Here is a 15,483-nt window from a genome sequence, read left to right on the forward strand (position 1 = left end):
ACCTCCATGACAGGCAAAGTCTTTGACCTCTGCTCGCAGCCTTTCTCTATCTGGTGTCAAAGGTCAACAGTCAGCGGTCAACTCTGTCTATCACAGGGCAGACGGTAGTCGCTCAGACCACAGACTGATACCACTCAACCAAATCCAGACCTCAAGCTAAAACAAACACTATCCCTGCTGCCCGCTGTGCAGCTTTTAATGCTGTGTGTGAAAAAGGTCATTAATTGCCCACAACTCAACACAACCTTGAGCTCAAGGGAGACTCCTAAAGAGTTCCTTTATTTATATGTGTGACACACAATAGAGAAAGTGCCCTACAAGCATTACGGGATATTGACTAAGCAGCTGTAATAATGCCAGGTCCCAGACTGCTGTGTTTACTCACATTGATGGTAAGTTTCCCTTTTGTCTGGCTGAGTAACAAACCTTCCCACACAGATCAAGCATGAAAGGGCATGGGGGCACTTCTATTTTTTTTTACCTGTTTCTAATTAGTTACTCTCAGACATGTGTGTGAGTCATCTGAGAGGGAGTCATGGAGCAGCTTGCACAATGCTGCGCATATACACAACTGCAGGTACACACACGCATATAAACACATACATTCCCACACAAACAGTGATAAAAACATTAAGAAGACATTAAATGGAACTCAGTTTCAGTGGTTCAGACATGTCCTCTTGTCAATACGTCAGCAGGATGGCACCAACTCAAAATGTTGTTTTAACATCTAAAGAAGGTCTATGTTCTCATAAAGCTTGGCACAAAGGAAAAGGAAAGTTTGGGTTTTAACTGCTGGCAATTGCTGGCACTGGGCTGCATTGTTCAAAACATTAAAGCTAATGTTGTGGCATGAAACATTCAAACTCTGCACTCTCTTAAAAACATCCATCTGACATCCAACTAACTCTGAGCAGATTGTTCAAAGGGAGGGCAGTAAAACAAGTGAAATCAAATGAAACAGCTGCCGTCATTCAACCCATGTCCTAATAAAGAACACGATAACTGATGATGTACTTACAGTAAAGCCAGGAACAACATTAAAAAGGGGAACTAAATGTGCATGAAGGCAGTGATGAATCAATCAGACACCCACTATTCGACATTCTACAATCTACTTTGCAACCCCTAGCATATTTGGCTTTATACAAACATATGTATTTCTACAATTCTACAAAGTTCTTGGCCTTATGAACCCTTTCAAGCCCAAGAAAAGGATGTTGTTAATAGCTTGCATAACCAAAATACATAAATGTATTTTTTCTCAAACTGCTGGCAACTGCAGTGTTTTGCAAGTTCCTCAAACATTAATATTTTTTTTTGGGGGGGGCTATTTTTGCATGCGGATAATTACATACAAAGTTGGTATTTACAGCTGCAGGATTGTGTGAATGTGGGTTTGACTCAAAAATAAATGTCAGTGCCCATGGTCATTCTAATGGAGGTCTGTGGCACACAAATACAAGTTATTTGTATACTATAGCTACACAGACAATAACATCTAGTTTAATAATGTCATAATTTGGTTATGATATTTTCCAAGTGACTAAAGACAAGGCTCAATTCAGTTGTAATAGGCAAGCTGGGAATTGTTTATTAGGTAAAAAGAATAATGGGATGGGAGTGATTGTACGGCACCCAGAGGAATGCTGGGAAATGTTGTGTTTTTCCGTGCTGTGTCTGTCCTTGGAAACATACACTGGAACAAAGCGATACACGTACACATGTTGGACTCTGGGGAGATTCAGATGGATCGCTCTATCACTGCAAAAATGTCCACACGTGCTGGTGTCCATGGCCTCTGGGTGAGCTATATATGTTGGAAGAATGTATGTGTGTGTGTGTGCGTGCGTGCATGTGTGTGTGTGTGTGTGTGTGTGTGTGTGTGTGTGTGTGTGTGTGTGTGTGTGTGTGTGTGTGTGTGTGTGTGTGTGTGTGTTGCATATGCATGTCTGTCTTAAGAATTGTATTATGTTGTGTTGGGGCTTAAGGAAGTATGAGTGTGCATGCAGAGTTGTTTGAGTTATTGTACTGCTTAGTCTTTGGGGAACGAGGAGAGTAATCTGAAGGAACAGCTAGGGGCCACTTCATACTCAAGTCAAGCGTGTAACAACCTCCACCCACCACACCCCTACACACACACCACACACAAACACACCTGCACCATACCAGGACTATAGGGCCATGATATAGTAAGTGCTCCAAATCTACAGACTTCCCGGACACACAGGTAAACTGTCCCTGGACACTTTTCATGCGCAGGTGTGCAAGTGAGAGTGCATATGAAAGTGTAACAGTGTTTCATTATGTGGATTTAGAGTATATAAAGTAGAATAATCTATATGCCAGTGAGTTGACTCCCAGAACTCCCTATAAAATAAAAAACTAGACATGAAAGTGCCCCATTTACTTTTTATGACCACGGAAAGAACCTTTGCAGCCAGATCCGGATGGGGGGGTTGGTATATTATCCTAAAATGCTACTTAAGAGTTGCTTAATCCCTAAAGAACAGATCATTATGAGACACTGAAGGAACAATAAGAAAATATAAAAAATATATATGGTGCCGTAGTACTTTACAAGAGGGTACCGAAGCCTATAAATTCCGTCTCAAATATGAACACAATATTCCTCTGAGGTTTTAGAACTCTGTAAAGGGAATATGTGGTTAATAGTTTAGTTTTTTGTTAGGACAACTTCCTTTCTCTCCAAGGGGATGTCAAGGACAGAGGGGAACAGAGAAAACAGAGCGCCTGATTTCTTCACCTGCCGCTAGTCATAACATCGCTTCTCTATCTTTAGTGGACAGTCAAACAAAACAGTTTTCTGCTGCCAGCCTCCATAGATTCGTTATCTAGCTTTGTCTTCATCTAGAGCAAACATAAACATGGCACAACATGCATTCACTGTAGTGTAGTATTGCAAAGTTTGAAGCTTAACACTATCTGAAATGTTGTATTGTATTCAGATTTTTTTAACTTTGCAGAACTGCTTCCTTAACCATGGGCATAACTTTGAAAGGCATATCACTGTCCTAGTTGAAAGTGAAAATAAAGAGGACCATTGTATGCTAATGTAGAGTAAGAAGAAAAACAGCCACAATGAGTTGAATCTGAAAAAATATGCAACTTCCTCATCACTTATGACTGAACCCATCTTGAGAAATGAATGAGAACAAATAAGAAAGCAATCTCAATGCTATCTGTGTTGTCTCTATTTGCACTCTTGGTTTTTTACCATATTATTTTGTTATGTAATATTTGTCGGAAATCTGTCACCATAATGGTTATATTTTCTTTATTTGTTTCAAATATTTTTTGTATTACTTTTCATTGTTTTTAAAATAGATGGATGATTGTTCCTAATACCTCAAAACTATGTACAAAATAGCAAACTTGCATCTCACCCATGGATGTATAAGAACCGTCGCCTGTCCGCTTGGAGCAGCAGCGCCCTCTGCTGTCACAGAGGTGCATCACAGCACAGACGTCTCTCCTCCAGCGCTCTTTTGTTATTGGCCGCTTCCGGTCATGTGACCAAAACAGAATCATGGCGGCCTCCGCTGCAGTCCGCTCAAGCATGGGACTGACTTTGAGACTTTCTCGATCTATCCCGGACTGTAGCACATGCCCGTTCTACAGGTTAAAGAGCTGTGTGAACAGCGTGGGTAAATTACAAAGGAAGGGTTCCTTCGACAGCTTCCGGACCATAAATCGACACTTGCAGACAAGTATAGGTGAGTGGTGCAGTTTGCTAACATTTAGCCTCAGTCACAGGCTAGTTCTTCTCTCTGGCTATTTGATAACGATACGTCTGAATAAGTGATGATAAGTTATCTATTTTTTCACACCCAAGTTTCAAATCAAATCAAATCAAATCAAGTTTTATTCATAGCACATTTAAAACGATTTTTGGTCGAGCCAAAGTGCTGTACATATAATAATTACCTTACAGTAAGGACACAAGTTTAAAGTGTTCATGCCCAGTTTGGCTCGCTGGTGGTCGGTGGAAAACAACAGTTATTAGAGTCGAAAGTCCTCTCAATAACACTTGTGTAACTTCATCAACATTCCCCGATTGGGTTGTGAAACTTCATGCAACAAGTAAAACCCTTCCACATCCGGTACCGCCAGGAAGAGCTGAGATTGCCACTGACAGCAGAAACACTAACGGTCCTGTTGTTGTTTTTTTACAGCTGTGTACCACAGTGAGGAGGGGAGCTCGAATGCAGAGGACCCGGAGGATGTGTAAGTTACAAGGTTTATTTTATTGATACGTTGTACACAGCAAAGCATGTATTAGTTTATGAACACATGATTGTTTAAATACCCGATAATACTATCAAACATTAAACATGTGGAGTTCAAGTGAGTAGAGGCTAAATATAATTATCAGGGGAAAGATTCAAGCTTGCTGAGTCATGTTTCATCTGCATTTTATTGTTGGACTACATTCGGAGCATAAACTGAGTCAAAAGGACTCTAAACACGAAACCTTCATAGCATGCATATGCAGCATTTTACAAAGACAATGTAACGGTGCACATTGATACAATACATTTTAATTGATTTAGTACAAGATCTGTGGCTGATGCGGTTCAGAGCTTGTGGTTTGATCCTTTGCTCCTCCTGTACACATGTAAGAGTGTCCTTCAGCGATGACACTGAACTCTGAATGGCCCCAGATAGTGGAGGTGTGTCCTTGGAAGCAAAAAGCACTATGTTTTACTACCATTTCATATTGGTAATAATGTGCCTGATGTCTAAAGTCCTGTCCATGTAATTTTCGGACTCTGTAATTAATATTTATTGACGGAGGGTTTTTCAATCTCCTGCAGAATCCCGAGGTTTTCTGTACTGGATCGCATATGCCCATGTTTGCCTTCTCTCACTGCAACTTTCAGCTGGAAACTGCTTTGTTTACCTACATGATGAGTAGCAGTTGGAGAAATGTAATATAGTTTAAGGAAAACAGCCTGTGCTCTTGAATTTAGGCTTCTCAAGAAGTAGTCGTATTCACTGTAGAACTACAGTCACATAAGACGTTTCTTTGTGGGATTTTTTGGGGGAACAGAAACGTTTTTTTCCTACATTCCACTGGAGTTCTGTTTAATCTTTAAATCATGATTCAAACCTTGCCAGTAAGGCTAAATAATTTTTGAACTTCCTGTTGTTTAGGGTAAACGTGGTGTATATCGACCGCTCTGGCCGGAGGATCCCAGTTAAGGCCAAGGTGGGAGATAACGTCATGTATCTCGCTCAGAGGCATGGAATTGAATTGGAAGGTGAGAATATATATGGTCAAAGCTAAATAATTATTTAATGCATGGTTTGAGGATATTATTACACATTATTTTTGTTTCTCTTTCTTTCAGGATCCTGCGAGGCCTCTCTGGCCTGCTCAACATGTCACGTCTATGTAAATGATACTCATTTTGACAAACTGCCAGAACCCGACGAGAGGTAGTTCTGCTCCAAATGATAACTTTCTGAACCACACATTTTGAATTTCAACAAATGTATGTGATGATGAGGTTAAAGCGAGATCGCTGTAAATATTGACATATCTCTTTGTGCTCTAGGGAAGATGACATGCTGGACATGGCACCCTTGCTTCAGGAGAACTCCCGATTAGGATGCCAGATCATTCTCTCTCATGAGCTTGAGGGCATAGAGCTCACCTTGCCCAAAGTCACCAGGAACTTTTACGTGGACGGCCATGTTCCCAAACCTCATTGAGAAGGGGAGCAGATGACTAGAGCTGGAGAAAATTGGAGGGTGGCGCTGCAAGCTATACACCATGTGTGTTCGTTGAGTGAGGGGGCGCCCATAAAGAGATGCACGGCTAGGATAGTGAAGTCCGTGGCAACTGCTGAGACCTCTTGCAGACTGACAAATTCCACAGTTAACCAATGACAGTACAGGCCTGCAGATGACATCCTTATAGTCAGACTCTACAAGTCTCTCTGAAGGGGAAATTAATGGTTACTTCCCAAAAAAAACTGATAGTTTAACTGACTATATATTTATTAACATGGGTTGTTGTTCAGGCCAGTATCAAGACACCATTAAATCTCGCAAACTGTTCTTTGTTAAAAACATTTTCAGAGACATTTTATTTTAACAGAGTACTTGCTGTTTAATGGAACATTCCTTGTTACAGCTCATATACGCACAAGTATGACAAGATGATGTTCTTAGTCATTTCTGTAGGTCCATCATTGTCACACTGTTTCACTTGTCAGATATTGTATGCATAGCATTACTTTTAATTTTCATCTTGTACCAAGTTTTGTAGGTGTTTTGATAGCTTATCAGTAACTACCTGCTGAATTTAGCTCCCCAAAGTCAAACATCATGTTTTCTCCTGCATGGTACTGAAGCCAGACATAGAAGAATAAGCCATATCGTCTAATGCAGTGTATTTCAAATAAAAAAAGACCTGCAGTTTAAGAGTTAGACAGTTAAAACTTACATAGTATTCACTATATAAGCAAAACAATCAGGCTTTAAAGATCGCCTGGTGATTGCATCTGAAAGCACTTCACCAGGTTCAAGTAATTAAGGTGTGATTAGTTGATCTGGTTCAGCTGTGCATTTCACCGAGCAGCATGAAGGTTGAGATGAGTTTTGAAGCATGTGGGCTTCATGTTGCCATGGATTGAGTTTTTCACATCTACATTTTTACTTGTTAAGTCTACTGTACTTGTCCTTACGCACAAATGTAAGTCAACTGTGTATCATGTCTTTAAATTACAAATATTTAAAGTTGTGCAATAAAACGTTCTTAAAAAGTTATTTTTGAACACTGCCATCATTACCAAGCAGCCTCTGACACTTACTACCAGGACTCAAATGGGACAAACATATCACTTTTGATTATTTTAGCCAAACTTAAATAAACAAATGTAGTTCACTGCATTATTAGCAGGCTGTCATTGATGGTAAAATCTAGTGATGTTACGTATTGCGTCGAGGCCTCGCTGCCTGTCGATACCACGTGACTGCTTCAGGAAGCGATTCAGATCGATTGAACCACAACGCTCATAATACCCATGGATGTATAATAAGAACCATATTACCCCTCCTGTACCCGGGCCCGCTGGTGACACGATGGAATGAAAAGAGCTCAGACCCTCACTTATATAGAGGTCGGAACATGTCATTAAGTATAAATAAATAAAAGCATAAATAAATGTAGGAATAAAAACATGAATAAATACAGGAATAAATACAGGAATAAATATGGCGCAGTGTTTTCAGGGAGATTCAGTGTGTGTGTGCTGTGGCTCAGCTGGAAAGCAGCTGACTCACGACCGCAGGGTCCCTGGTTCAACGACTGAACAATACGTATTTTTTGTTGTATATAAAAGCTACAGCTAAATGAGATAATGTAGTTAATAAATGTATTCTTTGATATGGTTTAGCCTTTCTCAGGCTACAACATGGTTAAGTTTATGAATATTATTAAAGAATACAAATCCCTCTTTGCAATGTTTACCAGCCTCCTTAGGCTTTTCAATCACAATCATTCAACTGTCAGAAAAACAATATTGTTAACATGAACATATGATTTAATGTTCGTTGTTTAGAGTTATTCTAAGGTTTTACTCATTGGGAACTCGGTATGAGATAGAGCACACTGTTGAGATGTCCAATCTGCCTGTTTTACACACTTTGACCAACTGGGGGTTTGTGTTCAAATGAAGCCCATGATGAAGCCTCATGAGATGAACCCTTTTGCGAACCAATTGGCTGGAAAGTTTCAAAGCTTCATAAGGCTTCATCTCGCCATCACTAGTAAAATCTCCACCTTGACCCAGAAAACATCTGAACAGGCATTTATGTTGATGTGTGCAGCAGCTGCAAACTGAAACTCTGTTGGGCAACACTTTTATTACTCAGCAGGTGTAATCTAACAAACCCAAAACACCTGTGTAACTCCTCCTATGGTCCAAAAAAACAACCCAGTCATAGCAACCAGCTCCAGCGATTTGAATTCCCAGTAAGTTGGCACACTTTATCATTTATTTGATAATCGATTTGGAGATCTAAGGTGAGCATTAGCTGAAGATCCCAGGCTAACTGGGTGGACTGTACTGGACTGTTTAAATTTGATTTGGTCAACATTTTGAACTGTTATCTTAAGGCCTAATGTTAAATACGTGGTTCGCCATAGAAGCCATGACAGGTCACAAATAAGGAAGGATCGAAAAACTTAATTTTTAGAGTGAATACATGATCAGATGAAAGATCGATCATGCGATCATTGATCTTACAGAGATCTAGTTTGTAGATCTACAAACTAGCCTATGAGCAAACTAGCCTATGAGCAAACTGTAGAGTAAATACATTACATCTAATGTCGTTTTTCCTAGTTTTTGTTGTTGTCCCAAACATTGAGGCCCAAGTGAAGACACAGCCTTTCGATGCAAATATGAGAGAATTAAGAAAATTACATCTGTAATACTTGAAGTGATTCGCTGTAGCTATTTCTTTAAATCTTGAATGTATAATATATCGATCTGTCTGGCTTCTGCGCTCGCGACATTCGAACACCGCAAAAAGCGCGAAAATATTTGACATTCTAGAACGCAAAGCATCATTTTGTGTTCTATAACTCTTTTAAACGACAGGAAAAGTTCGACGTTTTGCAACATTCCTTCCGGTAAGTTATATACGTTATATTTAGATTTTTTTTAAAAGGCTCTTTGTTGATACAGGCGGATTCATGTAATTTATATTGACAGCTCGGTATTGTTAGGCTTTTAAAAAAAACTAAAATGACACCAGCTGAATATTAGCCCATCTTTTATATTTTAATGTCGGCCTAATCAAACCTTTTCAAGGAAAATATTCTAAAGTTCATCTTTTCTTTAGTCTAACTGTCAAATCTTTGTCACAGTTGGGAAACAAAGAATGTTACACAGTTCAATTGCCCTAGCTTATATGTTTTCACTGTGTTTTTGAATACACCATTAGCTTGTGTAGCAATCCATTTTAGCAGCCACAGATTTAGACATACATATAGCCCAGTTAACGTATTATTCAATGTTGTGCAAATCCTTTATATTTCATTTAGCCTCTAAAATAGTGGTCCCCATTTTTAAATTGTGGAGTCTAAATATGAAGCAATTATTAATGTCCACCTCTACTGAAAATAAACAAAATATTGTATAACAAGTTGTTTATGTAGCGAGCTGAAGGTTTGATTGTGAAGTACTGATCTAAAAGTTGTTTGTTTTTATAATTGACAGACACTTTCTCAACATGAGCACAAGACCAAGGACACAAGCTGCCTTCATCCAGGGAAACCAGAGTGCAATTGAACATGAGGGCTCCCACTCAGCACTTGTCTACCTTTTCCAAGAAGTTTCAAAGCTAGCATCCCCCATCCACAACAGTTTCCTGGACATCAATTCACCCTCCATGTGGCTACATGAGACTTCTAGGCAAGATTCTTTTAAAGTTCAAAAAGAAGAAGAGGATGCACATTCTTTTCAAATATCTAATAGTCCCTGCCAGCACAATTTGTCTTGCATGTCGTCCTATAATCAGATGAAAAAAGTGAAGGAGGAAAGTCACAGCAACAATGTCACAACTTTGGTTGAGCCACATCTGAAATGCAGCAGCCCCTGGAAAGTACTGAGCCTAATCAATCTGCAGTGTGAGAGGCTTCTGCATGTAAAAGATGCGGAGGTGTCAGACCCAAAATCAGTACCATGTAACCCAAAATTGGGCCATTCAATAGACAAATCGTCGACTGCAGCACCAGATGTAGCAGATCTGGGAATCGGAGGTGACTGTGTAAGTGTGGAATGCACTTTGAGACCATCTCTTCTAATCTACGGGAGACAAGAAATCCCACAGGGCTGTGTGAAAGACTCCAAGGTGGGCCGCTGTCTCCAGTCACTGATCACTGAAAAAGCAGACACTTTTTCAGTGTTCAGTGTTAACAGAAATGTTGAAACAAACCAGCATTGTTTCTCTTCTGAAAACAATAATTTGCATGAGCCTTTCTCTGATCCCTATGCATGCCTAAATGCCCAGACAACTTTTAATTCAAATGCAGATACAAGTGTGGCTATGTCAAAGCGAGCACTAGACCACAATGCAAACCTTGCTCTGTCTATAGAGCCCCTATGTGACACCCAGCTGTCACCTCTGAGCTCCATCCTGCCTTCTTCACAATCAGCATCACTTTTATTTAGCAATGCAGATAAATGTCAGTCATGTGCAAAGCAAGATGACAAAATCACAGCATTTAAACCAGAACATCCAAATGCTAACATAGGGGGAAAATGCCCTCCGATTGCACTACTGCAAACCTCAAGTTTTAATGGAGAAACAAACTCCTCACATTCTGAAACATTAAAACTAGAACCCAGGTCTGTGCAAAAGGAGGAAAGTGCTGCTCCATCTACCCAGCAGTGGAGAACCAAGACTCTGAGAAAACAACTTAATCCCAGGAGAAGTGCTAATATACAAGACCCAGACTTCCAGGGAGTGACGTTCAGGATGGACACAGAGCTGGACGACAACAGGGAACAAAGTCGGCTCCTCATAACTTCAATGTACAGGTAGTGTGAAATTCATTACATGTTTGCAATGGCTTTTACAAAACAGTGATGACAAAGTTTAGTCAAACCCTTTTGATATTTATTTATTTGTTTTTGCTGCAGTAAGGAGCTCCGCAAGAGTGTGAGAAAACGGAGGCTGAGGACACGGACGTCACAGATATCCCTTAAAACCAGCAGCTCTGATGAGGAGAGTTCCTGGATGACCAGTGTTTCCAGTGAGTAACACTCGAGTGCCTCCACCAATGTCAGTTTATGCATCAGAAATGTGGAGCTCCTGCAATATTTAATTGAGTTATCTCATTATAAATTAGATAAGATAAAGTCAATTGTATTTACAGTATAACGTCCTAAATAACACGTTTGTCTCTGAAGACTTTTACATCTGTAGAACATATGACTCCATCTTCAGACCCTTGATTTAGCATCCAGAAACACACAAAAAACGTATGTGTTCGTATGTATTTGCACTAAATTCCTATTTTCTCCACTAGATGACGCCAACACATCAGATCTAGACTTTGCAGCATTCCTCAGGAAAAGCATCCTAATACCATTTTAGGCTCCAATTTGTTCCTTGAATAACCAGAATATACCAGTTATTTTCAGTATAACTTTTTTCTGAAATATAGTGTTTATTTTAAGCAAACAATCGGTTCTAACCACAAGCACTTTCTTTATTTTCTGTACACATACACTCAGTTAAAAAGTACTGTACAATAACTAAAGAGAGGTTTTCTTTCTGTCTCACCAGAGGGGAAAGTCTGTGCATCGTGCTGCACCAGGAAGACCCCGATGTGGAGGGACGCAGAGGACGGGACCCCACTCTGCAATGCCTGTGGAATAAGGTAGCTCATACCAACACTGTTGAATGTATGTCGCATCAAAATGTAATGTTAATAGTTTAGAAATATAACTTTTCTACAGTATACCTTTTTTTTGGATTGGCTTTAATGAAGATTGATGGTTTTAGTTATTATCACGAACAACAGGATCCAAAGTCTAATACCAAGATTAAGACCAGTTGACTTCATACCACAGTCTAAAGTTGTACTACTGCACTGTTTTGAGTGGTACATTTGAAAGTTAATCCATTTAAAGTGTATGAACGGCAAACATACTCTGACGGCCATATTCATCGCTTAATATGAATATGTTGATTGGCTTGTTTTCTTCTAGCCTGCATAAATAAACACCACTTTGCATCTGTGTAGCAGTGATCCTTGATTGACAATAAACTGGGACACATACATGTCATAGATAAATGCCAACAAAGAAGAAAGTTTCATTTGGCTGTCATTTTCTTCTTCACTCTTTAAGGTATAAGAAGTACAGAGTGCGCTGTGTCTACTGCTGGCATATCCCGAGGAAAGAGGGCAACTCCAACTCCTGCTGCCTCAAGTGTGGAAACTTTGTGAGGCTGACCACAGCTCAGCGCAAACAAAGCACCTAGGGAACGTACACAGTGTGACAAAGCTCTACACACATTTGCAGATTTGAACACTTTTGTCCACTACAATTAACTACAGATGGGACTGCATGAGAGAGGAGCAGCACGCAGCGTCTTATTTGACCCCGTATTTAAATTAGGTTCACTGCCACAAGGTTGCACCTCAGGCAACAGAGACAATTCCCTTTGTGTCTATGGCTGCTCTAGATGTGCTGTATACAACAGTAAACTAATCTTGAGTCTCTAAACATTTTGAGGACATCCACATTTCAATCTTTACTTCACTGATCCTATGTTTGCTACCTTCTAACCTCGTTGTAGCATGTGAGACACAATTTATTGTTGGGATTATTTTCCTCTACACAAGGAGGGATATACTGATAAGGACAGTTTGCTTTATCAATGTAGTTTTATTCCGGCCCTGAAGTGGACTCATTCAGTAGATAAGTCATAATTGTCAAACATTTAAATAATATAATAAAAAGCTGTGCCAGATTGCTGAAGTGGAAAGTTATTTCTGTACAGGACCAACAGCGGCAACTGTTGTGTTTACTGTCATCAACTGCAAAACAATTGATTTATTTTGACCTTCCCAGCTGACTGCTATGTTCATTAGTTATACACTTTAAATTAAGGTCCTTTGTCATTGTTTCTAAATATACTTGTTTTTTCCTGTTTTGTTTGTTTGGGTTTTATTGATGCACTGATTTCCTTAATATGGGTTTTGGTATGTAATAAATTGAGTATGAAACTTCCCATTTGTTTCTTGGTTCTTTGTAGGGATATTATATGAACTGCTCTTTGTATAAATCCCTGAAGAAAATTGCTGAGATTATAAAATAGTGGAATAGTTTCAGATGGATAAATATCATATTAAACTAGAGGTACAGGGAATAATTGTTCATTAACGAGACTTCCCACAGTTTCCTCAGCCCACCCTGCAGTGCAGGTCGTTTGCCAAGTGGGTGGTCTCTCATGGATTGATACAGTGCAGCTATTATTTCAAAACGCATTACGTCGTCCTCTTATTTGAAACAGCCAGTGTTGCCTCTGTGACCATGTGCCAAACCATCAATAGGAATGTTGCTATGAGCAACACCGAAGGAAATGAGCGATGTGTAAGCCAAAAACATAAAGATAGAAACGAGTTCAATAAAATGATTGTGCTTACTTTATATTAACCTTCAGCATATTTTAATGTTTACAATATCACCTGCTGTGGTAACTTCAATATCAACAGGAAACCCTGATGAATGTTTGAGCCAGAATACAACACAATAAAACATCTAGATGGCAAAACATATATGGACCAGCACATTTGAAATGCATTAAGTGTAAAGAGAGTAATGTATGCAGCTGCACTGTTTTCAGTTATGAAAAAACTGGAGATTGAAAGTAATTAAGGCCTTGTGTAACCGAGTGAAAATGTTGTATTTCTCATGCCATCAAACTGTTAAATGGTCATAATGAAATGAAAAAAATGGCTTTCACAAGGCAATGTTTCCTTATTTATTGCAAACTAAGGAGTAGTTGTGCTCGAAACGTCACATAGGTGCAATAAAAGAGTGAACATTAGAGCCTATTTATTTGTTTATTTCATGATTGCTTGTACTTTCTGCTCAGCAACTACCCTCTTTGGTTTGGATGTGCATGTCAAATCCTTGTTGAATGTTCAGGATAAGTCAATAGAGATCATGTTAACCACTCATGACTGTGTAGTGATGGCTTGATGTACACCAGGACGTATGTAATGCTGTCCCTTGATGTACATTGTGCTATGAGAGTGTGCATGTTTGTTGTTATTTCATGTGCAGATGTTGTACATCTATTCTATGTTTATCTCATATTTTAATCTGTGTGGTTTGGTTGTCACATGGCTGCAAGGTGCAAGACAAATTTCCCACTTGGGATAATAAATCAAAGTTGTAATTAAACTGTATCAGAAAAAAATAAAATCCAGAGCAGCATCTGATAATGCGTGTATAAAACGCCTTTGACATCTTTGTGATCCAAGTATAATCATTGTAATTGTCAGAGTACAATATTCATTAGCCGAAGTATTATTTAGTTAAAACCATAGACTGTAGTATTATTTAGTTAAAACCGTTACAACCTTTAGAGCTCCCTGGTCACATATGTGTCTGCTGTTGTTTTGATGAAGACAGACTTATTGCAGGAGGAGGAGGAAGAGGAGGAGGAGGAGAAGAAAGTTTAGAGTAGGCTGAAAAGTCTGGTGAGATGCGCAGCTTTTTTTGTGAATGAAAGTTGAGAAGGTGGTCTGTTCGTCATGCGAGATCATTGCCGGTCGGGGCCGAGGTGCCACCGGACCTCCGGACCATGACCTCAGACAGCAGACTCATGGATGAGCCGGACATTGACGTGGTGGGACAGACGGACGGAAGTAATGCAGATTTGTCTGTGATCAATACTCATGTTGTTGAGCAAAGCGCTTCATCCCTCACCCATGGAGCTCGTGAGGAGGAAGACTCTGCAGAGCGTCTGCAGGATAGTCCGGGCGAGAGATCCGTCCCGGTGAAGCCCCCATACTCATACATCGCTCTCATCACCATGGCCATCCTCCAGAGCCCGAAAAAGAGACTCACCCTGAGTGAGATCTGTGATTTTATCAGCCAGCGCTTTGCGTATTATCGAGAGAGGTTCCCCGCATGGCAGAACTCCATCCGTCACAACTTGTCTCTGAATGACTGCTTTATCAAAATGCCCCGGGAGACTGGGAACCCTGGCAAGGGGAATTACTGGACCCTGGACCCCATGTCGGCAGATATGTTTGAAAATGGGAGTTTTCTTCGGCGAAGGAAACGCTTCAAGAGGCCACATTTTAATTTAGGGACAATGAAGGACTCCAGGGTTAAGGAGAGTAGCCCCGTCTTTCCTCTCCTCGGGACGCACAGGATGAGTCTCCAGGGGCAGGATTTGTACCAAGATCTGGGCTTAGGAAGTGGATTTAGTCCCCTCACGAGATCTAGCATCCCACCTGTTAGCAGCGTCATACCTGCACTCTCCTCGCTCCTCTCCAAGAATTTTCCCTCATGTATAACTTTTGAACATTTCGACCCGGGACGCTGCACTGCTATCCCATCTCTGGCTCCAAACTGGCTTCAACCCCCCCTGCACGGAATGATACCCACCTACCCTGTTTCTCAGCTTTCTAATTTCCCCACTCGGATCATCAAAGTATCGTCTAATTCATTTTAATGTTTTGATTACTGTCTGTCTCCTGTAGGCCTATATCCTTCCTCTCGGCATGAGAATATGGTACATTTTAAATAAATTCAGTTTTTATAGATGGCATGCAAACAGGCCTCCAACCATATTTTTTACGTGTTTTTCAAAAACCTATTGTACAGTCCTTAAATATGTTCTAAATCATTGAATTAACTAAGTCTGAGCAAGTTTATAATTAGACACTATCAAATAATATATGTAAATACAGCA

The 15,483-nt window shown here is 40.0% G+C and overlaps 3 protein-coding genes across 5 annotated transcripts; all 3 read left to right on the top strand.

Moving 5' to 3' along the window:
* The first annotated feature begins 3,518 nt into the window (after positions 1-3,518).
* Positions 3,519-6,798, top strand: fdx2 (ferredoxin 2). Its single transcript, XM_034130492.1, has 5 exons — positions 3,519-3,737; positions 4,197-4,248; positions 5,179-5,285; positions 5,376-5,463; positions 5,583-6,798. Exons 1-5 carry the CDS (start codon positions 3,551-3,553, stop codon positions 5,737-5,739), a joined length of 591 nt encoding a protein of 196 aa, XP_033986383.1. The 5' UTR covers positions 3,519-3,550; the 3' UTR covers positions 5,740-6,798.
* Positions 6,799-7,936: 1,138 nt separating this feature from the next.
* On the top strand, positions 7,937-12,782 carry zglp1 (zinc finger GATA like protein 1). Of its 3 annotated transcripts, none has more exons than XM_034130494.1 (5): positions 7,937-8,056; positions 9,258-10,580; positions 10,683-10,795; positions 11,332-11,425; positions 11,898-12,782. In XM_034130494.1, exons 2-5 carry the CDS (start codon positions 9,271-9,273, stop codon positions 12,028-12,030), a joined length of 1,650 nt encoding a protein of 549 aa, XP_033986385.1. In that variant the 5' UTR covers positions 7,937-8,056; positions 9,258-9,270; the 3' UTR covers positions 12,031-12,782. The 3 variants fall into 3 exon arrangements, with proteins under 3 accessions (XP_033986385.1, XP_033986384.1, XP_033986386.1); XM_034130493.1 differs by having other exon boundaries at positions 7,942-8,005; XM_034130495.1 differs by lacking the exon at positions 7,937-8,056 and adding an exon at positions 8,546-8,668.
* A 1,582-nt stretch (positions 12,783-14,364) lies between these two features.
* Positions 14,365-15,243, top strand: LOC117481919 (forkhead box protein D2-like). Its single transcript, XM_034129857.1, has one exon. The coding sequence runs from the start codon at positions 14,365-14,367 to the stop codon at positions 15,241-15,243; it is 879 nt and encodes a 292-aa protein (XP_033985748.1).
* Positions 15,244-15,483: the final 240 nt, after the last annotated feature.

The sequence above is a fragment of the Trematomus bernacchii genome, unplaced genomic scaffold (genome assembly GCF_902827165.1).
Source record: "Trematomus bernacchii unplaced genomic scaffold, fTreBer1.1, whole genome shotgun sequence".
NCBI lineage: Eukaryota > Metazoa > Chordata > Actinopteri > Perciformes > Nototheniidae > Trematomus > Trematomus bernacchii.